Source organism: Platalea leucorodia, assembly GCF_965183815.1.
Source record: "Platalea leucorodia genome assembly, chromosome: 1".
NCBI classification, from domain to species: Eukaryota; Metazoa; Chordata; class Aves; order Pelecaniformes; family Threskiornithidae; genus Platalea; species Platalea leucorodia.
Window position 1 is genome coordinate 65,552,271 of NC_138823.1, and position 27,248 is coordinate 65,579,518.

The 27,248-nt window shown below is 35.2% G+C and overlaps 1 protein-coding gene across 9 annotated transcripts in view; it reads left to right on the plus strand.

The window, feature by feature from the left end:
• Nucleotides 1–27,248, plus strand: part of ZNF236 (zinc finger protein 236) — a gene marked incomplete at its 5' end in the record, with an annotated part of 83,832 nt that overhangs the window by 39,578 nt on the left and 17,006 nt on the right. For 7 of the 9 annotated variants that reach the window (XR_014228209.1, XM_082312308.1, XM_082312307.1 and 4 more), the window contains 16 exons: nt 1,826–2,029; nt 5,240–5,384; nt 8,315–8,575; nt 8,834–9,084; nt 9,911–10,012; nt 14,993–15,144; nt 16,304–16,410; nt 16,505–16,656; nt 16,770–16,982; nt 17,460–17,739; nt 18,205–18,308; nt 19,888–20,253; nt 22,273–22,418; nt 23,665–23,908; nt 24,360–24,539; nt 25,841–25,993. Coding sequence is in view for 8 of the 9 variants with exons in the window: in XM_082312308.1 (XP_082168434.1) it covers nt 1,826–2,029; nt 5,240–5,384; nt 8,315–8,575; nt 8,834–9,084; nt 9,911–10,012; nt 14,993–15,144; nt 16,304–16,410; nt 16,505–16,656; nt 16,770–16,982; nt 17,460–17,739; nt 18,205–18,308; nt 19,888–20,253; nt 22,273–22,418; nt 23,665–23,908; nt 24,360–24,539; nt 25,841–25,993 (3,060 nt within the window). The remainder of the gene's footprint in view (nt 1–1,825; nt 2,030–5,239; nt 5,385–8,314; nt 8,576–8,833; nt 9,085–9,910; nt 10,013–14,992; nt 15,145–16,303; nt 16,411–16,504; nt 16,657–16,769; nt 16,983–17,459; nt 17,740–18,204; nt 18,309–19,887; nt 20,254–22,272; nt 22,419–23,664; nt 23,909–24,359; nt 24,540–25,840; nt 25,994–27,248) is intronic. The other 2 variants (XM_082312303.1, XM_082312304.1) reach the window with 2 other exon arrangements.

A 27,248-nucleotide genomic window follows, 5' to 3' on the forward strand; every position in this document is an offset into this window, starting at 1 on the left:
ATTTTACTTATCCCCAGTCATCTTTCATATTTACTGTGCATCTTTTCTTCCCTCCCCTTCCACACACTTTTTGATAATTTCCCTGTATCACTCAAGACTATTCGGTTACTTTCCATTTTATCTTCAACAATAGGTGTTGCTTGGTGTTTTCACCAACTTGTTTTCAGTATCTTACACTGCATACCCTAAAACTCCTCTGTTCATATGGTCCTTGTTTATATCATACATAATGTCTTCAATACCTGTTTTTCTGTGGCTGAACTTCTATCCTCTGCATGGAGAAAAATGAATTTTCCACGCTTGGTGGACTACCTGGTTGTTTTCCACTTTTCTTTCTTTGTTCTTGCAGGTAAAGAAGCTTTCCGCAAGATAAGCTTGTAAATGTGCTGCTCTTTCCTTTCACTCCTGTTTATGTATTTACATTCTGCAAAAGTATCATTCATCGGCTATGTGCATTTGGTGTTCAATATGTTTTATAGTCAGGCGCCTTTAATCCACGTTGGATTCATCTGCAGAAAATTTTTCACTTTGTTTTTTTGTAAATTTGTAAACCAGTATTTTTTCTGTTACTTTAAAGTCAACCTTACCTTATTTAAGAAGTCAAACTCATTCAAAGTGGCAAAACCACTAGTTGGCTTGAAAAATAAGTAGTCCAGTGTTTATGGAACCTCCAGTGTGTAGTTAGCCATCGTTCAGCACACTTGTTTTTCCTGTCAGAGATGTTTGCTTCTTCCTCTGTCTAGCAGGTTAGGCTTTACTGGGTCAGGTTAGAGGTTCATCCAGCCCCGTATGCTGTCTCTAATGGCAATGTGTGGAAAAGGGGAAGCTTACAGTAATGCTTCTTAGCAGTGTACAACTAGCTTCCACTAACCTTGGGGTTGAGGGCTTTATGAAGCAGGCTGTACCCCTGCACTAAGCAGCACTTGGTAGATTTTTTTTTTTTTTTTGTTCCAAAGAACTTAGCTAATCGATTTTGAACCCATGTGAACTTACTAGAACAACCTAACATAATGAATTCAAATGTTGAGCTACATGTTGAATAAAATACTTTCTGTTGCTTTAAATATTCTGCTCAGTATCTTCATATGATGTTTTAGTTACTGTATTGTGAAGAATGGTTCATTCTTATTTCTTGTGCATTTTTTCCACCTGTGATTTTATAGAGCTTTCTTCATAATACCGAGTCATGTTTCCTAGCCTTCTAAGTCCAAGATTGCCCCTTGAACAAAAGCTGAAAGTTTGTCAGCTTTGCCTGTCTCTGTAACTTACGAAGTTCTCCGGTATCCTTCCCAAGGAGATTTCTACCAGATTTTGCTTTGCAAAAGTCTTTCTTTAGTAATTCCTGTTGTCATGCTTTTTTGACTGCTATCAGTGTTGACCTTTTCAGAAGACCGCTCTAGAATTTCTTTAAGCTTTGTCACATCACTGCTCTTCTGTTCCGATTATGTATCATCTGTCTGTGTTTGCTGATTCTTTTTTCTCACAGTTTTTTAACAGTTTCCTTTGGAAGGACATTTGACCTGCTCTCTGCAATTCTTAGGATAGTTTCTGGAACCCTTTGAAAATTGATGTCACTTTTGCATCATCTAGTTTCCTGATAACAAGCTTGCTTGAAGTGATGTGTTACAATCAGTTAGTAGTTCAGCCATTTCATAACTTACTTTTGATCGGATTTTATGGATCTGTTTTGAAAACCTATTTGACAATAAACACCCTGGTAGAAAACAAAAAAGAAAATACAGAAAAGAGAATCTGTATTCCAAAGCTACGTTTCTGGGGCAGTAGAAATAAAATCAGAAACTAATATTTTTCTAATCTTTTGCAGGTGTTAGGCCTTTTGCTTGTCCTCACTGTGACAAAAAGTTTAGAACATCGGGCCACCGGAAAACTCATATTGCTTCACATTTTAAACATACTGAACTAAGAAAGCTGCGACATCAACGTAAACCTGCAAAAGTTCGAGTAGGAAAGACGAGTGTTCCAGTACCAGACATTCCTTTGCAAGAGCCCATACTCATAACTGATTTAGGTAAAGAGCGAGTAAATCCATGCTCTCTTGAAATTTGGATTTCACTGGAAAGTAGAGGTCACAGTTTAATCAAGCAAATGCATTCAGAGCTTACTTAGAAAGATGCACTTTGACATAAGTCATCAGAAATAATCAGGCTTCAGAAAAGTGCCATATTTTATAGTTTGCTTGCCCTAGAAATAATAAGAGTCTTTTTTATTTAAAGAGAAATTGTATAATCCTTACCAGAAAAAAAGCTTGTGTATTTTTACATTACATTAGGAGAGGAGTTTAATTTAACTATTGCTAGACTGTTGGTATAGAAAAGATGACAGACAGTTCATGACCTAGATTCTTCTTGAGATGATCATGTTTATTCAAATTACATATATTAATGAGGTGGTGCGTTACATGATTTTAGTGTATTTAGTATAATTGTGACCTCAACTGAATTAGTGGTAATCATTAGTGGTAATATTTCAAAAAAGGGCAGAATAATTCCGGAATATGCTATAGAGAATTCATACAGTTATTTTAATTCTGTTGTAGAATAATTGTTACAACATTACGTAAAACCACTTTTTGGAAGAAGGTAAGTTGTCGTACAGCTCATTCAAGACAATATTTGTTGTTTTCCAGTAGAGGTCAATGTAGTGGGCAAGGCATTTACTCTTCATTGTTGTTTGACTCACCAGTCTGCTAACCTCTGCCTTGTCTGTTGTGTAGTCATCTTTATATAGTAGAATATTATATTGGTAATATCTTTAGCCTAAAATCTTTATCACTCTTTAAAAATCCTTTTGCTTTCACTGCTTCCAAGAATTACCGTATGCAAGAGTAGTGGTTATTTTGGTATCAGGTATAAGAAATTTAGATTTTCAGAGTAGCAACAAAACTTAGCTGACAGCTTCAGATGTTCAGATCAAACAGTATTTCTTTATTGAGTGAACCCTGGAAACAGATACAGTTCTATTTCTTGATTTTAAAGAAAAAAGCACTTCAATTAAGATCTGTGCAGTGAAATTCTGTTTTTTGGAAAAAAAAATTAACAAAAAAGAAATACTATGAAAGATGTTTCCTATAGGTACTGATAACACCTGAATTCTGCTGATATTGGAGTGTTTAATGTAAAAATAAGAAGTTCCACCATTTGTCTGGAAGGTGTCATGTTTTTATCAACCCCCTAACAATATTTCCACTGTTCTCAGAAAAAAAATCTTATTTCTTGTAGAGGTGTCAAGAAACCAGTATTGTTGCTCTGTACTAGTGTTAATTTTTGAGTGGCACCTTTGATGAAAAAAAATCATGTTGATACATATTTTGCTTTTTAAAAAAGTCTCAATTACTCTAAACATCTATTTAGAAAGTCTTCAGATTGTTCTCTACCTGTTACAACACTTGTTTCATTTTATTCCATTAATTGATTGTACTTATTGACTAGGAATTGTAAAAAATTATTGTAATTTTTCTAGCATGTACTGTGGTTCCAAAGATGGAACTGATGTGAGGAAAAATAACTTTTTATAGAACTCAGAACTATTTTGCTGACTTGCTCTATCCAGTGTAGAGCCACCTTTAACTATTCTAACATTTTGGAGAAATGTTTAATTTATCCAAGTGGAACAGGTTGAGTAAATGGTTTGGAAGTGTTTTATTAGGAATTTCTGTTATTTCTGTTCTGTTATATATGTTGTTAGGAATTTCTGCAGTGCTTCTGCAGAGCAGAACCATTTTAACCTAGGATATGCTCACAAGTTAGTCAGCTATCATTCATTAAGTGAATTATTCTGCTTTTATATGATCAAAAATAACTGAGAGTCAATATTTGTCATATGAAATTCCTTCTCTTCTGATTTGGAAGATTTGTATCATCTTCTGAACACTGCTACTAATTATCATCACAGAAGGATGCCAGAAGAAATTTAGAAAATAGCGTTGTGGTTTTGGTGGGGTTTTGGGTTTGGTTTTTTGGGTTTGGTTTTTGGTTGTGGTTTTTTGTTTTTGTTTTGTTTTGTTTTTAAGAGAAAATATTTTTACTAGACCAACTGAGTTAGTTGGGGAAGGTGAAGGAAGTTTTGTCATATATATATTTGTGTAACATACAGATAAATTTGTTCTTTTTTCATTGTTGCCATCTCTTCTCAAAATTGAGAGAATTCTGTCTCCTTGTCTTCTGCTCTTTTTGATTACATTTGGAAGTCAGCAGAAACCCTTCAGGCTTTCCTTTCTGAACATGAAACATAGCATGCTAGATGAAGCAGTCTGAGGAAAGAAAAGACGGCATAAAAGGCTTTTGTGGTGAATGTTTAGGACCATAAAAGGCGTCTTTTGCATATTTGTTGAAACTTTGCATCACTCCCTCAGCCTTGTATATTAGGATTGTGACGAGTACTTTTGAGTTCACAGATGTGTGAATGATGTCGAGTTTGTTTTTTTTTTTGTTTTTTTTTACTTGAGATGTCTGCTACTGTTCCCATTCTGTCGTGGTGTTGGGGATGATGCCCTTCTGTTGGCTGCTACAAGACAGAATACTCTTGTATTAGCAGTTGGACATTTAGTAGCAGGAACTTTTAACGGATTTTCCAAAATGACAGTTGATTGATTTCAGGGAGCAGTGGATAAAGAGCATTTGTTTAAATAAGTTGGGTTGAGGTTTTGGGTTCTTCTTTTCCAACATGTTTTTGGAGGTACCCAGAGAATTAGCAGGACGGACTGATTAGCCAAAGTAGATGATGTGCAAATACAATAATTTTTAATGGACTTTTTTTATCCTTTAGGTAAAGGCAGATACATATCTGTTTTGTACTTTTCACAGAATGCATATTAAATATTTGTCAAGTTATAATGCATAACTGGGGTATGTAGATTAAATCTCATTTGGTTAAGGTGGAGGTTGGAAGAGCAAAATATTATTTGATTAGCAGTGAATTCATAACTGTCAACTTTTCTAAAGTTAACACTTATTTTGGACATATGTGAGGCTTAATGTAGTGAGCTGGACCTATGGATAAAAGAAGAGCTATCACTAAAATAGATAGCATGTGCAATATAATATGTATAATGCTAAATAGATGCATGCATAATTTTAAGTGCTGAAAACATGCTCATTTTCTTTACATTCTTGCATACTAAAAGTCACATTTTTTTCAAATACTAGCTCTTCAGACTGCTGCAACTTTGGAATAACTTTACCAATTATTTTTTCCTTTTTGTGTGTGTTTATTTGTGCAGGTCTTATCCAACCAATCCCAAGGAATAGCCAGTTCTTCCAAAATTATTTTAACAATAATTTTGTGAATGATGCAGACAGACCATACAAATGTTTTTATTGCCATCGAGCCTATAAAAAATCTTGTCATCTTAAACAACACATCAGGTAAAATAAATACAAAGAAGAAAGGAAATGCATGTAATAACGAATTTATGGAAGAGCATGAATTTATATAGTGTTCGCTGAAAAGACTTCTTTTTTTTACCGTTTCTAAGTAGTGAACCAGTAATAATTGATTTTTCTGGTAAAGCTGGAGGAGACTTTGGACTAATTCATACCTATGTGCAGTCCTAGCAGTAGAAGTGGTTGTGTTTAGTGTGCAGTTTAGCTTGTTAACTCTTGGACTCTTTTTTCCTAAGCTATGTATAGAAAATAGTAAGCATTGCTTGTGAATTCTTGTCATAATTTTGTAATTGCCTACTCCAGATCATCTGCTTTGCATGTAACTGCTGTTTTTTGAGAAGGAAATTTAGCTTTTTGTTCTGTGTGCTGTTTTCTGTGTACTAAACCTAAAAGAATTTAGGCTTACATTGTAATTGAGTAAACGTTCTTGGGGATCATTTTTTTGCTTTACGTTTAGTTGAAGTTCCATGTAGTGGGTGTTTGTTACAACCACAAGGTCATGGAGTCACAGAAGAATTTAGGTTGAAGGGGAACCAGTGGAAATAACTAATCCAACCTTGTTTTCAAAAGAAAGGCTAGCTTCAGAGTTAGATTGGGTTGCAGTTTTACAGGCAGTGAGCTTTGACATTTAGTTGAGTTATCAAACATTGCTCCCATAGTTTATAAAATCTGAATAACTGGAGGAGAAAATATGAAAAAAACCACCAAAAATCATTACTAGGATCTAAGGAAATTTTCCAAACAGGCAGGTGGCAATCTGCTTGTTTCTGCAATGTAAGCTCTGTACAGCTTTCTCACTGTCTCTAATTCAAATCATGGTGAGTTCCTCATGTTCTCCTTACAAATCAAGTTCTGTATTGGTAGGTTCTCAAACTGGCTTGAAACATTCTTGGTTTTCTATATGCTGTCTTAATGGGGGGGGGGGGGGGGGGAAGTCTTGCAATATCACATCTTTTCCTTTTGTAATACCCTACCTAGATTTCTCACTGCCTTTTGTAGACACCATCAAGCTGGACTGATTTAAATCAAAATCATTTTAAATTAGTAAGTGTTGCTGATCTGCATCATTACCACCTTCATTGTCCTTCATTGAAGTGGTTGATTTTAATTGTGTTTCACACTTGTCTCTATTTTCTTCAAGAGAGTGTAACTGTCAATGGTTAGTTACTATTAAAATGTTAGTTGCCAGTATAGAGGGCCTTATCTGCCCAAAGATGGCCTTATTGAGCCTAAATATAAGCTAAATTTATGCATATTTTACTGAAGCATTTATGTAGTTCACAATTTTATTTAGATTCGTATTTTTCATCTTTCATTTGTGTTAGAGAAATGTAATTGACTGATTTACCTAGTTCTTGCCCCCCCCAATTTTGTCAGGATCCTTTGAATGGAAAAGGAAAGTGTTTTAGTTACACAGAACACGAACACCTTATTAGTTAAACAATTGCTTTGCATGCACTAAATACTCACAATTAGGGTTTTTTTTTTCTTCTCAGAACACATTTTGTGTTTGAAAACTGTTCATCAAATGCCTGTGCTTGAATTCATTCTGCTGTTAGGTATACATGTACTCCCTTGTTACTTATTAAGTGCATCTTTGTTTTTCTTCTCTGATACTGAAAATACAAAGATGTGATCAGGGTACCAGTCACTTGCTGCTGTGCTTCTTTCTGATTGATCTTTGGAACAGAGTGCTGAGTGAAGCTTAGCTTAGCTTGGTTTTGTTCGGGGTTTTGTAGAGGAATTAGAAACTTTTCCATGTTTGTTCTTCGTAAGTTGGCATTGCTATACCCAAACTACTAGACTTGACACTTGTGTGGTCAGTCTGTCTTCACGGAATGATGCTGATCATTGCTTAGAAAGCTTGTATCCCTCTCTGAAACAGAGGGAAATTCGCAGTAAGGGTATTTTCAGTAGAGCAGTGACTGAATAGTGTGTCAGGTTCTCCCATTGGCACACCAAGGAAGGGCTGGGGATACCCTACCACTGATTCTGTGGATGCATATTGGTAGCAAAACAGTAATCTTGGTATCTGTCACATTTTATTATGGCATCTGATGTGGTGGTCATAGACTTCTAAGGCTACTGTAGTCATAAGTCATCCTTAGCTTTTCCCAGTTTTATTAAATCCTGCTTCCTTTATCTTCCATTTCCTAGCATTCACATTGCCTTCCTCCTAGCTCTCACTCCAGGGATGCTACAGTCGTAACCCTTAAAATTCTCATTGCACTACGCTCTACTTCCTAACCTGTCCTTCAGTCTGTTTTGTATCTCAATGTAGTCCTAAATGGAAACTCCTCTAGCACCTCTGGAATGAAGGGTAGAGTGAGTGGGACATGTTGATAGTATAGGTGAGAGAGTTTCCCCACTTGAATATTGTTTTCACATAGCAGTCTGAAAGACTAGTGGTACTGTGCCTTGTTCAGGGGATATTTGGGATGGACACAGTTCTTTTCCAAAAAGTTTTGTTATTAAATGTAGTAGTAGTATATAATATGAGGAGAACCGTGTATTTTTCTCCAAACATTTGTGTACATTGTTTTAGCTGAATTGAGGAAAATACATCTGAATGATAATATGCTAGTCTGGAGAAGTAGTATATTATCTGGCATGGAAGAATTCAACGCAAATGCTGTAATTGAGGCCAAGTGTGATCAGAAAAGGAGATGGGACTATAGAACATAATTAAAACTGTCAGACAGTATTGCTTCTAGCCCTGCCGGTGACGACATGCAGGTTGTTTATAATTTATTAAAGCTTTAATTTCTGGATTTTGTTAACTGAGGCCTCTTCCATCCATACAGCAGTTGCCTTAGTTTGGTTTATTTTGCTCATTTTAAAATCTAATCTTTTAATAACTTTGTAAATCAAACTGTTAAATCTACTTTTAACTTCTGCTTTCTCTTAAAAAGGTCACATACTGGTGAAAAGCCATTTAAGTGCTCTCAGTGTGGAAGAGGTTTTGTGTCAGCTGGAGTTCTGAAAGCACATATTAGAACACACACTGGATTGAAAGCTTTTAAGTGTCTTGTATGCAACGGGGCCTTCACTACTGGTGGTAGCCTCAGGCGACATATGGGGATCCATAATGACCTTCGACCGTATATGTGTCCGTATTGTCAAAAAACATTCAAAACATCACTAAACTGCAAAAAACACATGAAGACTCATAGGTATGTTTATAATTTTTATATGAATCCCTCAGTGTATATCAGTAGCCCTTCCTTAAAGATACTTAGAAAGGCAGCTTTGCTCTATAGCAAATGCTAATAATTGAATAAGGATGTTTATTTATGGGTAGCAAACACTTAGGTAGCTCTGAAGGTATAGTAAATTATGGTGTATAATAAAAATAAAAATTTGTTCACATAAATAGTTAGGATAACTGTCTAACTGAAGCCATAAAAAGACCTTCATACCTTTCTTTGCAGATATGAACTTGCACAGCAACTTCAGCAGCATCAGCAGTCTGCTTCAATAGATGATTCTACAGTAGATCAGCAGAGCATTCATGTTTCTACACAGATGCAAGTGGAGATTGAAAGTGATGAGCTACAGCAGTCAGAAGCTGTTGCAACAGATCAGCAGGCTATTTTAGAGTTAGACCAGCAGCCAGTAGTAGGCACAGAAGAAACAGCACTAGAACAACAATTGGCTGATCAACCTTTAGAGCAAGATGAGGGTGAGTATTTGAAATATGATAAGGTTTATAATGAGGTAAGTTTGCAAGTTCTCAAGTAGCTTTTATTCACAAATTTCAATGATTTGGGTTTCAAGACAATGCAAGTAAGCAACTAGAAAAAGACATGGAATAAAAATTAACTACTTAAAGTATATTGTACAATTTCTTTCCTTTGTTGGTGTTTAGGTTTACTGTTAAAAATATAAAAAGAATGATTAAGGTTTCCACCATTTAGTTGTATCAAACTAGACTACTAAACAAATATACAGAAAAATAATACTATGTGCACAAAACTATACCATATCACCTCTGTTATTAATAAAAAGCACTGCTATATAGTCTACTTAGGAAGTAATACCTGTGTTTTGAGGTGGGAGAATACAAAATATTGCATGTACTTGATCTATTAGTAATAATGGAACAAAGTATTTTGGTTTTGCTTATTTGCTCTTTTTCATGGTGTAATGAGCTAGCAAGTACTACAGAGGAACATAAATAAAGCCTACAATAAGAAAAGATTTAAATACCTATTCAGCTAATAATTTTTTATTTATTTTGAATGCAGTAAAAATGCAGGTGACTATAAAATATAGGTTTTTGGGAACAACTGAATTATCCAGTTAATTACATCTTCTTTTCTTGATATTTTTCCCTTTTCTTTTTTCCTTTTTTCCCTTTTTTCTTTTTTCCTTTTTTCTTTTATTTATTCTTTTTTTATGTTTTCTTTTTTCTGTTTTCTTTTTTCTCTTTTTTTTTTCTTTTTTCTTTTTTTCTTTTTTTTTTTTTTCCCCTATTTTTTCCCCTCTTCTTCCTTTCCCCATTTCAGATAGATTTGTGACATCTCAGCATGCTTTACAGGAGAACATCACTCAATTTGAACAGCAAGGTATAACACAGCAGCCATTTGATCAACAGGGCTTATCACAAGGTTAGTAATAAATAAAGGGTTTCTAAGTGATTTTTATAACTATGCTGTAAAGCCAGATTTATCATAAAGCATTTCAAAAGTGGGCATCCACAGTCAAAATAGCTGCAATGCAGAGAAATTGCAAAAACTTTTTCTTAAATTACTGTTTTGAAACTATATGTGGTAGAATATTTTGAATACCTAAATATACTTAGATTTTGCTTTTATGAGCTGATGTTTAGTCATTACAGTATGGCATTTATAGTCAGGCATTTCATATTCTTTCCTTGACTGTGTTTGAAGTTGCTGTGGTAGTAAGCAGTTTATGCAACTTTCCTCCTAAATATACATGCTCATAACCTGAGATGATCAGAAACACTGTCTAAGATTTGACTGAGTAGCTGTTGGGATTCATTATGGAAAAAGACAGTGCAAAATATAATCATGTAAAAATCATACTTTCACCTAACCACAGCAGTTTCCTTTTGTATTTTATAAAGCTACATGGTTAACAAATTAAGAGATTGTAAACATTTGGAAACTTTTTTTTTAATTTTATCTACAAAATACTGAGAAATATGTGCAAGGCTTATGTAGTCTGCAAAGAATGAAGAAATGACTGTGTTCCTTTGCTTTTCACTGCTGGATTTCTTGAGTTGTTGCTTGATATGAAGCTACTAGTTTTGGGTTTGGGGGGTGGGGCAGTGACGGGGCGGGGGGGAGTATGTTCAAGGGGGTTTCATTTGTTTTGGTTGGAAAGCATACCTCACTGACTGACCAGTTGATCTCTTCCTCCTTGTTTCTGACTCCAGCAAATAACTTCATATTTAAATAACTGGTAGCCAGTAATTGGTATTCCATCTGCTTAAACTTCTCTCTTCTTAATTTCATTCCCTGCTTAATTCTATAGTGCCTTTTGTAAAAACATAATTGACTGTGCTAAGTTGCATGACACTGAAGAAATAGTATAATTTGTTGCCGATTTTAATTCTCTAGGTTGTGCTGCTTTGTATATAACTGAGAAAAAAATTAAAGTCCGCCTTTATTAAACAAGACTGAACCAGGTCCTGTTAAAACCCTATGGATTATTTTTATTGGTTACCTTTTACAGTTTTCCAAATGAATGAAAAGAGACTACAGAAAAGAAGTGCAACCTTTCACTCTGTGTTGCTCTCAAGAGTGGTAGTGGTTTTTGTTTGGATCTTTATGGCTCCTTTGAATTTGAAAATCCAATATGTAAACCTTGTTTTGTTATTTTATTTAGACTTCAGTTTCTATGTATATGTATCTTCTCCGTTAAATAAATATTGAATACTGAGTGATTTCTTGGAGAGGGGGGAGACTCTTCTAGATCTCACAAAACAATTCTTTCATCATCAGAAATCTAGGCTGATCACCGGTACATTATAAAATTGGTACAGAGAATCAGAACATTTGTGGTGTGGTTTTTTTAAGTCTCATTTGTATAAGATGTCTCCTATTCTACTTGGAATCTCATCCACAGATTCCCAACTCTTTGAAGTTTCCTTGAAGATCCTGGAGCCCTTCAAAATTTTTGAATTTCAGGTAGGTAAGCATTTGCGCGGATGCATGCGTTAAATTGGTCGACCCTCTCCCTATGTCTGCATCTGTGCTTCATGCTCCTAATTTCTTTTTCCTATCAGCTAGGCAGAACATTCAAGCTTAAAACACTATGTCTTTTTTTATCCTTGATTTTTATAGGCTATATTCTTGTTAAAATATTTTGGCTCAGTGTTTATTAATAACAGAACATAGGAGTTTGAAAAAATCTTCAGTAGGTTTTTTGATTCTTCTCTTTCCTTTTTTTTTAAGAAAAAAAGGAAATCTTTGCATTTCAGACAGATGAGGCTGACCTCTAGGTCTGCACAGACCTGTCAGAACTTTGTTTATTGTTTCAGGTTTGTAATACTTTTATAGAATTTCTGGTTTGTTCAGATAGATTTTCTTCTTGATATGTTCAGACTTGCAGAGAAGGGTGCTTATGAGGGTGCTGCTGTATCATAATCTATTATTCATTTGAGTTACATTTGAAGACTGAGAAAAAGGACTTCAATATTCTTTGTAGTTTACATGTTCGAATAGGCGTCTTCATTTTTGAAGACTTTTTAGTGAGGTCAGAACAGCCAATGAATCTCTTATCAGAAAATGTCTTTGTGTTATTGAGTATCATCTGTCACCAAATGTGTTTTCATATAGGTTATGTCACCTTTTCTTCCTTTGAAGTCTCCCTGTAAGCATGGTTCAATGTTAATAATTCAATTAGTTGTGATAAGAGAGTGATCTTGAAAAACTACAAAAAATCCAAATACTGTTATTCTGTAGCCCATACAAATACACCCTTGCCACCAGACTGCTGTTTTGCTTTCCGAAGAAGTTGATCTGCAATCTCAAGACTTGGAATTCCAATTCTTTCAGTAACTATTCACACACTGATTCCAGTCAATACTGTTCAGCTGGTTCCAAAAGTTGCCTAGGAAGCCAACCTGCAGAACATTGAATTGCTAGTCACTGACCCCCCACAGAGATGCACATGTGCACGTAGATATGTTTGTAATGTTAGAATTCAAATGATCTGTCAGTAAAGACTTCAAGTTTTGTCTGAAGTACTGTATTTGCTATGAACTATCATACTGTTGTTTTCTGATTCTCATGTGCAAGACATATCTTTCCACTAGTAAACTGATTTCCAGTGTATTCTGTTCTGTCAGTATGTTTTGTTAATGTAGAAGAGAATAGGTTGGGTGATGTCCTAAAGCCAAGAAAAAGTAAGCAATGCAAATGATTACTTCTGCTGAAATAACACAAAATCCAATTCCAAGTTTAGAGGACTTTGTAGTAAGAGACTCCCCTTATTATACAGAGCTTAAGATACGCTCTGTCCTTTGCAGATTAAGCAGATGCTTCTGGGAAACAATGTATAATGATGAAAACAAGAGCAGAAAATAAAGATTCTGAAATTTATTTCTGTCTCTCTCTCAGACTGAACGTCTGTCTTTTGGTGTTTGGTTTGGGGGGGGGGTTTATACTGTTCTGTAGAAATAGTATGGTGGTAGCAAATGCCATTAGCATGCTCAAAATTGTCAGATCTTTTGAGTGGACATTGACCTTCATAGTAGGTATTGAGCAAAATGGGGATGCATCGTGTATATTCTTGTTACAGCGTTGGTTTATATTTATTCCAGAACTACGTTCAGAAGTAGTATTTTTTTCTTTAGTTTGTCCCAAAATACCTCTAAATTCAGGAATTTTCTTTGTGAGCGTTTTGTTGCTGATCCTGGGGAATTTTTCAGGATGTCAGTAATTGCTTTTATTAGAACACTGTGAAGTGAAACAGGTCATGGTATAGTAACTTCCTTTTTCCTTCTTAGCTAGTAAAAATCACCGATTAAAAAAAAGTTTCAGGGGTTTTTAAATGGTTGTTTCTTTGTACATTACATCCGTTTTTTTTTTTTTTTTTAATGTAGGGCATGGAAGTGGCATCACTTTTGCTTCAGTTTCTTGAGGCTTGGTTTTATGTGTTCTCATCAAGTGTAGTGGGAATACCATTTTTCCATAAATGTGCTTTTAAAATGTATTTGAAAATAGAAATTAGCAGCCCTCTTATCACCATAAAGTTTTGCATCGCTGTTCTTCAGGCAGCTTTTTTATTTTGTCATTTCACTAGGATTAATTGAGGTGCAAGGTTCAGCTTGTTGAATCTTTTTTCCTTGTAATCTTGGTAGTTCTAGGAGAGAAAATAATATGCAAGTTGCAGCATTAGGTTTGGTGATAAGTTACAGCCTGACTAATAATGCTTTCAAGATTTGTTTACATTTGTTAGTTTTCATTCTATGGTGTAAGCAATAGCATACAAGCAGGGTTTTTTCCTATATTGATAACAGTATTCTTCTGCTGTGAAAAGTGTCTTTTGGGAAAATTTCTGCTTAAACTTAACACATCCCAGTTTTTGATATACTGTTATTCAAAACGTTCTTTTAAGTATTGCTTTTTGGCCTTTGATGCTGTGATCATCTGATGTGGGTTTGTTTCTACCCTGTTTTCATAATCTTCATCCTTTTTGTCCACTAAAGGCAAACTGCACAGAAATAGTAAAATTGCTGCCCTTACCTTAATTACTGATATTTGTGGTTTCATTTTTTTCCACATAACATAGATTTTTTTTTTTTTTTAATATGTTAGAAGTATTAGGGCTTAGAGGGGCTGATAAAAAGGCATCTCTAATAGCATTAAAAACCCCTGCAATCTGAGCTATACTTCCCTGGCTCTGAATCATTGACACTATCATTTCATTCATTCATTTAGAAAAGGAGTTGATTAAGATCTGATATTTCAGAAGAACAAAACCAAATAAAAATTTCAGGTCTTCATACTGGAAATGTGAATAAAAATATGTTTATTTTTTACTTTGCAGTTTGCCTTTGAGAGGCTCTACTTTACTATTATCTAAAGAGTGGGAATATGTGGAGGAGATCCAAAGTAGGAGAAAATGGGGTTACTTTATCAGAAACTGGAGTTCTCCTATTGGGTCATCTCCTCCACTCACCCGCCATCCTCCCCACTGAGCTTTGCATCCTTGTGATCGGCTTCCAGTGTAGTTAAGGGAGCGTGGTACCAACGTGGATAAAGGGAGATGGGTCAACCTGTTTGACACATGCATGCTTACATACAAGAAATTCAAAATTTCAATGGCTCTAAGGGAATTGTGGCACCCCGAAGAAACTTCAAACAGTGTTTTTCTGTGGAGGAGATTTTCCAATAGAATTCCAGCTAATGGTAAGTAACCCTATTATGCATATTACGTAGATGCCAGAAACAATTGTGTATTTTGACACTCAACAGTGAAGAGTATAAAATGAGTGTTACTATATGGTAGGTAATATTACTTAATCTCTTTTGAAGGTAGTCTTCAAAAAAACGTGGCGTTATTCAAAGTCCAATTCAGTGTATTTTCCAGGTCTGTGACTGTTTAATTTTTGGCAGGTTTTACAGTGAATGACACCTACAATCAACAGACTCAATTTCCAGCTGTACAGCAGCTGCAGGATTCAAGCACGCTTGAATCTCAGGCTCTTTCAACGAGTTACCATCCACCAGCCCTTCTTCCAGTTCCAAATACAGACACTATTAACGTAGTAAGTACTGCTAGAAGGCAGAATTCATTGTTCGGTGCTCAGTGATGAGTTTCTTTGAACTATTTCACTGGTGATTAGGTAAACTGAGAATTCAGAAAGATGTCATGATTTCTTTTCTAGATTGCTTACGTTTAACAACTGGAAAATAAAAAGGCGGGAGGAGGATAAGTAACCTGGCTACATCTTTCTGAAAAAAGAGTTGTACGTTTTGATGCTCTAGGCTTAAAAATGAATATAATGCTATAAAGTTGGATTCTAAGTCTAAAACTAAGGAAAGGACCTAATGTTATAAAATAATTTTACATTATTGCACTATATTCTGTCCTAATTCTTTAATTTCTACAGATATAGATACGATCAAGCGATACAAATAACATTACAAATGTGTAGTGATCATTCATGGAGCTTGCATATTGCAGTGTATGATGTTCTTTCATGGTTCTCATCTGGTTAAATTTGTAAAAGAGCTTAATTGCTAAAAATACGGTTTAAATATAACTTTTTATGATGGTAGCAGTACCTAGCATGAAGACTATCTGTAGTAATGTGTTTACCATGATGACCTGCATGAATTATTGTCCCTTCGTGCTTGTTTGCAAAGGGAAATGTCAGTCAGAGATCTGAGGTGGGTTTTAGGATCTGGAAGAGTTTGAGTAATTTCAGCCTACAAGCTTTGGAGTTTTCTTCTCTTCAGATCTTAAAACATGCTGTCGTTCTCAAGGATTATTCTGTGGTGGTTTTTGCTTAGAGAAAAAGACCTGTTCAAAAAGTAGTGAAGTCTGTCAGCACCACTGTGCATTTTGCTACTTCGTGCGGGGCTCATACTGTTTAAAAAGGCTGCTTTAGTGTTAAATTTAACCCCTCAAACACCAGAAAATCTACAAGACTCGTGACACGTTTTTGTCTAGATTCACAGGGAGGTCTAAGTTCACCGCGTTTTCTGTTTATTCTGATTCAGTAGGTGCGTGTTTTGCTGCTTTCCTTCTCTCTATGAAAGAATGAGGTATCAAATTGCAGTCTTAATTTCTTGTCAAAATTTATGAAAGCATAAATTTGATTACTTGTGTTGACTATAAATAGTGTAATTTTTTCTTGCCTATTAGAGTGACTTTATTTCAGTATTGTGTTACTGAAATTTACTTGAGGCTTTGATTTCTAGACTACTCGCTTGATACAAGATCAGCCATCACAAGAAGAACTTGAATTGCATACCCAACGGCCTCATTTTCTTGAGGATAATGAAGATCAAAGTAGGCGTTCGTACAGGTTGGTTATACTTTCAGGTTCTGTCACGGGATTTCCTGAATCTTTTATGGCTAGTAATTACATGCAACTAATGAAAACTATTTTCTTCTAATAGATGTGAATATTGCAACAAGGGTTTTAAGAAATCCAGCCATTTGAAACAACATGTACGATCACATACTGGTGAGAAACCTTATAAATGTCAACTCTGTGGCCGTGGCTTTGTTTCCTCAGGAGTTCTTAAGTCACATGAGAAGACTCATACAGGTAACAGAGTATACCAGCTCTATATTAGCTTAACTCAGTTTGGGTTTTGTAAATGTCCTGTATAAGTAAACTTAAACAAATGGCATGCTACTTCTTTGTTTCTGTTATTTAAGGAGTTAAAGCATTCAGCTGTAGCATTTGCAATACCTCCTTCACAACTAATGGCAGCCTTACCAGGCACATGGCAACTCACATGAGCATGAAGCCTTACAAGTGCCCATTCTGTGATGAAAGCTTTCGAACAACTGTTCACTGCAAAAAACATATGAAAAAACATCAGGCAGTCTCCTCAGCTGTAGCAGCAGCTACAGAAACAGGAGGGGGAGGTAAATTATTTCATTTTTACTCTTACAGTCCTTACTACATAACAACTACAGATGTTTCAGTGGATTACATGAATGCTGTAACAGTAATGTTATAAGTTAGCCTTCCAGCATGGATAGTGTCTAATGTCCAGAGCCACTGAAATTGCCCTCTTACCTAAATTGTTTAAAGAAATCAGTTTTCCAGGAGTCTGTCCAGTGTATTCAAGGTATTGTATGTTATGTAGTTATTTTAGTGTGTCACTACAGTAGAACATTTTTTGTCCTAAATCACTTACACCTGTATTTAATTATTGTAAAAATAAGAATTATATATCCAGCTTTATTTAAAAGAAGTACAGACATGAGTAGTTAGACCTCTGAAAGAGATTTAAGTCCAAGCACATAATGTAGTGGCCATGTGTTTAATAATAAACCCTTCTATTTTTGTAATTTCAGTTGACAGATTAAACTAAACAGACGTATTTTTTTTTTTAATAGTTGCATGTGTTGAAGATGATGATGAAAACTCTGAAAGAACTTCCAGAAAATCTCGTCCTGGTGTCATAACTTTTACAGAAGAAGAAACAGCAGAACTGGCAAAGATTAGGCCCCGAGAAAGTGCCACTGTCTCAGAAAAAGTTCTTGTCCAGTCTGCTGCAGAGAAAGACAGAATTAGCGAGATCAAAGATAAGCAAGCAGAACTGGAAGCAGAGCCCAAATATGCCAACTGTTGTAGTTATTGTCCCAAAAGCTTTAAAAAACCCAGTGATTTAGTCAGGTAAGGAATGGAAAAGTTTTGCATATTTTCAATTTTCTAAATTGTTCACCAGAAACTTAGCAGTAACAGCTTCATATAACTTTTTTATGCCTAAGCTAAAGTTTGACTCATATTTACATACACTTTTCTTTTTAAGAACGGTTTGAAAACGTGTCAAAATGTTATATATTCTGAGTATGACTAAACCAGCCTTTTCATATTTCTTTTCTTGCAGTATTAAAATTATTATTATGAAGTTTTAGAATAAATTCTTTCTTTCTTGCTATAGGACTTGCATATAAAAACATGTAAAAATCAGTTTGAAAAAAGGCAAATGCTTAAATAATTTTCTTTACTAGTTCTGCTTAAAGTAATGTTAATATAAGTATTCAATTAATTCTAAAATTAGTAAGATACAAAATAAATATTTCTACAAACTGACATAAAAGTAGAAATTCACATACACATGTATTCTGGCATTATTAGACATGTTCGTATCCATACTGGAGAGAAGCCATATAAGTGTGAAGAATGTGGAAAGAGTTTCACTGTAAAATCCACTCTGGATTGTCATGTTAAAACGCATACAGGTCAGTAAGATTTTAAATGTCTTTGTTTAGAAACCAGTTACTTTCTTGACAGGCTGTTTTAACTAAAGATTTTGCAAGGAACGGTATGTTTCACTATGATCTGGGGAATGGCAGCACTACGTGAAATTTGGTACTTTTGGCATCATCAAATGAATCATATTATGATTTTTTGACTAAACCATATTATTACAGGCTTCTGTATTAGCAGGCTTATAAAGCAGTCATAGTCTTAGCTCATGGAAAATCTATGTATGTATCTGTAATATTTTAATTCCAAATCTGCTGTAGCATTTCAATGCTAAATGATTTTCCTGAGCAAGAGGGTGGAGTTGGAGGATTTTATAAAATTAAGTTAAAGAAGAAAAATTATAAACGTTCGTGTGTGTGCTGCTAAGTAGATTGAAAACTAAGAGTACAAAAAATTTGAGTGTTCAGCTGTTTGAATCATGCCAGTTGAATATAAACCTAATTTCTGCAATTTTTAGGTTTTTGCAGTAGTTTCTTTGTATTCCTGAGAGAGGTCTGATTTTAATAGTGGTGTATTTCTACACTGATTTTGCGTAAATTTAAAACACAACAAAGCAAACTCGTTAAATATTTTCATGCTTGTTTTCTTCTTACCATTGAACTTCTATAATAAACCCAATCCTCAAGTAATTAATTTCTAAAACTGGTTACAGTTTTGCTAAGGTGCATTATAAGCTTTTTTCAAAAATGAAAAAAAAAAAGATAGAAAGCTTTTAATGCTGTAATATATAAATATTTTGCTCATGGAAGCTCCCTTTCCAATTCAGTGTATTTGTACTTTCTACTGTTGCTTAGTAAGAAATACTACCCTTGTATGTTACACCAGATCTCTGTGTAGATTAGTATCTTGTCTCAGATAGTAGCAGATGCTAAGGATAATGAAAAGAACAAAGCAGAGATTTGGTCATGTTGCTTTAGGTTCAAGCAGTTGGAAGTTGTGGGACTCTGAACTAGAGATTGTATTTTTTTGTTCACTGCCTTTAATGGAATATTTTACATTAGTTTTATCCAATTGTTTTCTGAACCCAGAAAACCTGGGTGAAAATGAATGGCCTCTAGTACATTCAGTAGTAATAAGTTCCTTGATTCAAATTTCGTTTTCAGTGTGCCATCTGGTGATCTTGTTCCTAAGCCCACTCGTTGTTTTGTTTGAGAAATAATGAGAAGTTGCTCCCTGGTTTTCTTTTTTTAAGCTTTTTATGATTTTACAGACCGTGATAATACAAAACAGAGCTTTGTAAATGAGTATTTTAATATCCTTAACAGCTTTTTCCAACCTGTTGTCCACCATCTCTTCCACACTATGTATATTACAGTTTTGACTAGCTTAGGTCCTCACTCAGGTGCTTAAAGAACTCCCTTGCTGACTTCCAGCCGTGTGAAAATTTTCCATATAATCCTAACTTTTGTGTTCAGTCTCATAAATATTTATCTTTAATTCAGGAAAAGATTCTGTCCTTTTGTCCCGTGACAGCAGTTATTATTTTTGGTATAGTGCTGTTGACTTTTAGAGGTTTTATCACTTATCTTTCTATTTTTGAAACTTTTCCAGGCCAGAAGCTCTTCAGTTGTCACGTATGCAGTAATTCTTTTTCTACAAAAGGGAGTCTAAAAGTCCACATGCGTCTGCATACAGGAGCAAAGCCCTTTAAATGTCCACACTGTGATTTACGGTTTCGTACTTCAGGGCGCAGAAAAACCCACATACAGTGTCATTATAAACCTGAGGCAAAGAAAGTTAGGAAGCCTGTCACCCGTACTTCAGCTGAGGGACTACAACCAGTCAGTCTTCTTAATTCATCCTCAACAGACCCTAATGTTTTCATCATGAATAACTCGGTTTTGACGAGTCAGTTTGATCAAAACTTACTTCAGCAAGGACTTGTGGGCCAGGCTATCCTGCCTGCTTCAGTGTCAGGTAAAAATGGATTACTTTGTGGTGGTGGTGTTGAGTTCAAGTACTGAACTTTGCTTTCTATTAGAGTTCAGAAAACTATGCCAAGCGCTACTTCCAAAGAGGTAAGAGTTGTACTGACTTCATGATTCAATGCACGGTGGTGACATAAATAGAAATGTATTTACTTAAGAATGAAGGGGAAAATGTATACAGTTCACCTAAAAAGATCTCTTCAGTTCTGCTGTGGTGTTACACTGCAGAAAGGAAGAAAATACAGCTAAAAAGTAGCTGGACTCGTATGCTTTTTTGTATTAGTCTGTTGCCTTTTCTTAAAAAGGAGAGAAGCAAAACAGTTATTCTGTAAGCTTTCCATTCTGTAAGATTTATTTTGTATTCAGGCATTAGATCATAGAGCAAAGAAAAGTTTGTCTACGCTAGTTATTTACATAAATAATGAAGAATGTGTTTTAAGTGCACATGCTCTGCTGTACGTGTGTAGTTAATGATCCAAAACAAAAAGAAAAAAAGCACACACCCCAAAAAAACCCAACCAAAAAAAAAAAAAAAAAAACCAAACAAAACAAGAAAACACTTTAGCAATACAAAAAACTACTAGTGTAGGCATATATGCTAAATAATTAAATGCCTAGGATACAAAATCTTACCAATTGATAGTGACTACAACTGCGTAAGTACATTAAATGTGCCACAGACCATTCTTTGATTCTGAGGCCAGCTGGCACAACATGCCAACAACATGACCCAACATGCTTCATGTTGCAAGTAAATGACCTTTTGAGAATGATCCTTGCTAACTTTGCTTTCAGGAATTGTTCATGTAAGTGCTAGCTGGCCTCAGACAAAGTTGGGACAGGGACGATTTTAAGAGCAGAATGGCGTTCAGGTGTCTAGAAATGTTCCCTGGTACTGTTAAATTTACTACTTAAATTGTGGGTCTTGGACTGTCTGTCTGTCACTTCTGAAAGTGAGACTTGGATATTTGGTACTTCTTTAGCACTTTTTTCAGTACATATCTATGATTTTGCAGGTATGCCCACAAATTCACAGTAATGTATCAGTCTTACATTTAACTGTAGTCATTCCAGCTTATCTGATTTGACCTGAATTGTTGTCCAGAACCAACAAAGTGTTGGTTGTTCGGAAGATACTGGTAAATGTTATCTGACCGGCACCGTTTGTGATAAATTTGTGATTAAAAACTGCCTGATGTTTGCTTGGATTTTTGAGTGAACACAATAAGGAGGAGTCTGTAGCATGTTAAGATGTCCTAGAAAGAGGCAGGAACCTTCTTAAATCAAGATTAGTGATTTGCATTTTGCCCAGAGCACATATTTCTTGGGTGTGTTGTAAAGCAGATTTATTATACAAAAGGATTTTGGAGAGGGAAAGATAGATATTTTTGAAGCATCAACCAAAGGAGACTGGTTGATCATACTGAAGGTGTTTGGAGAAGGCATGTCAAACAGAAGGTGACTTTTTCCTTATATTCTCTCAAGACCTTTTGTAGAGACAGTCTATTCAACTTCTGAAATTACAAGCTTCCGAAGTTCTAAAGATTTCATATTTCAAATGCTAATTTACCTTTATTTCCATCCACGTGAGTAGATAGGATGAACTTTGATACCTTCTTGAACAATGGTGCAAAAATGTGCAAGTAGCTTTCATGTATATGTTCAGAGCCAGAGTGTACATATCATGTGTGAGTGCTGCTTTTATTTAGGTGTGGCACACACTCCAAGGAAATGTATACCAAATTTCTCTGGGTTTCCAAAGCTACTATGGAGTGGTTCTTGTTTTGTAAGATGCTAGCTAGTGCTTAAATAATAACAATCCTTAAATTGCATAGAATTTATGAAGCTTTGAAACAGGCAATCATCTGTTTCAGATTGTTTTTCTTGGCATAAATAAATATGTGTGTATAGCTTTTGTATTGATTTAATTTATAAAAATAAACAAGCTAAAAGAGGCAGTCGGTAATGATAAAGAAAAACATTATAATATAACTGTTTTCTTTGGTAGCTGGAGGTGACTTAACTGTGTCCTTGACAGATGGTAGCTTGGCCACTCTTGAAGGAATTCAGTTACAACTTGCTGCTAATCTGGTTGGACAAAATGTTCAAATTTCTGGAATAGATGCCACCAGTATTAACAACATAACATTACAGGTAGGTTGCTTACCGTTTCTTGCTTTTAATTTTATAAAGTCACTTTGAGGGCTAAAGGAGGTTTAATGAGCATACGTACTTGTGGAAGAGTTCCCTTGAGTTGAGGGAAGCATGTGGCAATACCATGCTGTATTAGCTGTACCATGTTAGAAGACTTAGACAATAGCTACACAGTGGTGGGTTTTTTCTGGTTTCTTTCAGTTTTTCAGGGTTTTTTTACACCTCTGGGATTTTGGCAGATTGCTTTAAAATCTGTATTTTCTTTTTTAATTGCATTTTGTCTTTTCACTTTAAAAGCATTTTAGGCTAAAGGTCCCCGCCCCTTCCCACAAAAGAAATCCCTCACAAAAACAAACTAACCCAAATTACTCCACAGAATGTTCTTTTCCTTAACATAAGACACTGGTATTATTTGGCAAGTTTTTAATATTTGGATTCACAATTTAAATTCCCATTGAGCTTGTAAAATGAACAACAGAAAAAGGTGAGATGGTTAGATTTAAAAATCTATATTTAAAATTATGTGAAAAAATGGTTTTGATGACGTTGGTTGTGTTTGATCGGTTTCACAGAATCATTGAGGTTGGAGGAGACTTCTGGAGGTCACCAGATCCAACCCCAAGGTCAGGGAAGGGTCCTCTTCAGAGTTGCATTGGGTTGCTCAGAGTCTGTCTACTAAAGTTTCTAGCGTAAAATGAAGAAAACTGTATTTTAGTTTTGTTTCCCGCAGTCCCCAAACACTCATCCCTAAAGAGTAAAATGTGTATTTTTAACTATCGAGAACTGATGTTTCACTGTGAACTGAGACCTTAATGAGCCTTAGGAGCTGAAAAAATAGGTAATTTCTGATATCAGTCTTCTCTCTCCTCCATGCCTTTTCACTTTCAAAGACCTGAAGACAGTCATAAGCGTTAGATGCAACAGTAAGACAGTACAGAATGCCAGCATTGTGGGCACCTGGTGCCCAGCATGCGCATATGTGACTATGATCCTGGTTTCGCAAACGTTTTGCTCAGGGAAGGAAGGGAAGAATCTACAGCTGAAGACTGTTTACATAGTGACTTTGGAGACTGGCTATATACAGACACTTAACAAATAAATTTGAGTTTAAAATGTTTAATTATGAAGTTTGAATTTTATATATACTCTATATGCAACCCTTTGAATCCTAGGTTTATTTTAAGACTCTTCACTTAAGCTGTATTTGTTAACTTCAGATTGATCAGATTGAAAACTTGCTTTTCAGATTGATCCAAGTATTCTACAGCAGACATTACAGCAGAGTAATTTACTTGCTCAGCAGCTAACTGGAGATCCTAGTATGGCTCCACAGAATCCTTCCCTCCAGGCAACAGAAAATGCAGTGCCAGCTAATGTGGTTATTCAGCCTATATCAGGCCTGTCTTTGCAGCCCACAGTAACATCTTCCACTAACATGACAATAGGATCCCTATCGGAGCAAGAGTCTGTGCTGACAACCAGCGCTAGTGGTAAGCAGTGTCAATAGTTTTATTGTGCTTTGAATGTCTTAGTTTTAATTATGGTGTTACCCACAGTGAGAAAATCTGCCCCTCTCCCCCAAATAAACATGCAGTTCTTGTATCAGCATCTTCAGCAAAATTTACAACTTTGTTTTACCGTTTTTGAATGATTTTTTCAGAAGGTGGACTATATAATGAAAATAGTGAAGAACATTTATAGTCTTTAGAAACATAGAAAATCTTTGTTCTGAAGATCTTAACCTGCAGAGGAATAAATTGGATATGAAAACAATTTCTTCTTTAGAGTACAAGCTGTAACATCTTACCTGGGCTACATCTTTAATAGTAGTTTACAAAATAATGTATTAATTGCTTTAAAAATTGTATCTCTTATAAAGAGATCTCTTATAAAGAAAGGATCTTTTTTGTTGTTGTTGTTGTTCTACCCACTTATATATAGGTGCACAGGACATCTCTCAAGTCATGACTTCACAGGGTATGGTATCATCTTCAAATGGACAACATGAGATAACATTGACCATAAATAATTCCAGTTTGAGTCAAGTTTTAGCTCATGCTTCGGGTTCTACTACTACAAGCTCATCAGGAAGTCCTCAAGAAATCACTCTTACAATATCTGGTTGGTATTTTTAATGATCTTTAATGGTACCAGATCTCCATTTTATAAGGTAGCTATACAGTAGCATTTGAGGATATTTTCACTGTCCGCAGCTTTCCCATGGTGTATTTTTTATATTCATCAGCTTTAAAAGATATTCCGCAAATCTGCTCTTGAAAACCAATACATTTGCTTTGAGGACGCGTGTTAGGTTGGTTACTATTTTATTCACAACATTGGTTCAACAGATGTTTTCCTCAGTGGCAAAGCCCATGTAACCAGTTCTTATTTCCTCACAGTGCCTCACTTGACATAGTGCGACTCCTGGGTAATACTGGGATAGGAACAAATATGGCAGGCATTGGGGAGGGGTTTATTTAATGTAGTTTTGTTTAAATGCCTGTAGAACCATGTTCTAATAGATGTTCTGACCATTTTTTGAGGCATATTGTTCAGTCTTTATATTATATAGTCAATACTTCAGGTTTCTTTTGGAAAAATTCAGGCCAGTTTTCTTATTGCCTCTGAGAAGGTGGTCCTTCATACATTATAAATAGCTTCTCGCTTCTGCCAAAGGCAATTTTTATTTTGTATCATTATATTTCTTTTATAAATCCAGTATAATATTCAGTGCTTTTCTCTTTCTTTTCCTTTCTTCTTTTTTCTTTTTCTTTTTTTCTTTTTATCTTTTCGTTTTTTCCATTTTCTGTAACGTTTTTAGTTTTTTTAAGTGTCATGACAATAATGTCCCTGTTAAGATGTCACATTCCCCCACCTATGTTTTTCCTGCTTGTTAATGGACATTCATTCATTAAAGAAACTAGAGTATAGCTGTCCAGCAACTGATAGAATCTGCTTTCAGTTTCTGTATGTTCTATGTTTGTTGACCATTCCACAAAAGTAATACCATGTGAAAGTGATGTTTCTTCCAAAAGAGGGCACGTTCAATGCAATTCATTATCCATATAGTAGATCTAAAAAAAAAATAAAAATCGCATTTTAACCATTACCCTTTAGTTTGCTAAGTTTTATGGTTTCATAGAGTTGGTACCTTGAATCTAACTAAGCAAGATCAGTATTTGTCTAATTATTAATAAGCACAGGCATTTCTCTACATGATAGTATCTAGATATGCATAACCACATCTGTATTAAAAACTTCTTGACCCTCTGCATAAAAATCTGCATGTGTAGAAATGAATTTTTTATTTTGGTTGTATTTTTGACTTTTATTATTTTATGATTACTTGTTTATAGTTCTAAGTACAGTAGCAGAATAATGTTGAGATGTTTCCAGTTATAATAGGACTGTTTTCTATTCAGGCCAAGATCTTATTCAGCATAATTCTGGAAGCAGTGATCTGAATAGTGGCTTAAGGCTGACAGCGCCAACCATCAACAGTCAGACTACAGGTGCTACATTAACTATAAGCAACGACCAGCTTCTTTCTCAGGGCACTTCACTAAATGCTCCAGGTATGCATACAGTGATTTTTCTAGTTAACAATAATAACATTTTGTTAAAAAATAGATGTTAGACCAGGTAACTAAATCTGAAATGGTATAATCTTGCGCGTTGCAACTCAGGAGCTACGTGGCTTTGTGTGTTTTCTCACTAGCCTTAAATTGTTATGACAATTTAAACGAGCTTTACTCCACAGAGTAAGAAGAAAATGAAATCAAGAAGACATATGTAAAATTAGTACTTTGAGACAGTTACAGGAATATTGAAGGACTATTTCTGTAAATTGGAGGATGAAGAAATCTGATAAATTTGCTGCAGACAGATGATAAAATATCCTTTGTATCAAATTTGCTCTAGTATTCAAATTTTGATATTTTAAATATGCATATGAATTTCTGTTTATATATACACACAAACTTGGGTGTCTGTGCATAGTTGTTCATAGTTCCAACCAGTGCAGCAGGTTGCATTGCTTGCATTGATTGGTTGTAGCAGTTTGCACCAATACAGACTTATTATTGATATGTAAATAATTTTCTTCACCCTTATGCATACTTAAATTTTCTCTGTCTTCCTTTTCCTTTAATCTGTCTCCTTTCATAGCTTCCTTTAGTGTTCGTATACATCTATAAAGCAAATTTGCTTTAATGTCATACTGGGGGAGGCCTACCCCAGAGTATCCTGTAAGATTTGAATGTTAAGGCATGCTCTTGTATAGTGAATTAGTAAATGAAATAGTAAACCTAGACAGTTTTGTTGTAACTTCTGTCTCATCTTCTCAGGTTTTTGAGGCTTACCATAAACTGAGACCCGCCAGGCCTCTAGTCACATATCGGAGTATCTGTAATAAACTATTACACAGCTGTGATGTAATCTGTGTCATCTATATAATCTATAAGCTGTTATGAAATACCTATTTAACAATACACTGGCCTTTTTTGCTATTATGGATTATCAACCATGTTGCAAGGATAGGATGGGAGTGTTGGGTTACAGAGTTTTCAAATTTTGGTTTTGCTGCCATGAGTCAGTGTATTTCGTTGAGAATTTTGAAAAGTGGTCAGGCTACAGGAATGTGTAACCTGAAACTTCTTCAGGTGTCTTTTCGGCAGTGAGTCGTCTCCCACATGCCATGTTATGAAGTTACTGCTTTGCAGTATAATGTCCATCAAGCTACATTTAGATGTAATTTTTCTGATTTTATCATCTGTCTGTCTGACACGTTTTGACACATGATTAGCTGTTTAACTGATTTATTTGCTTCCA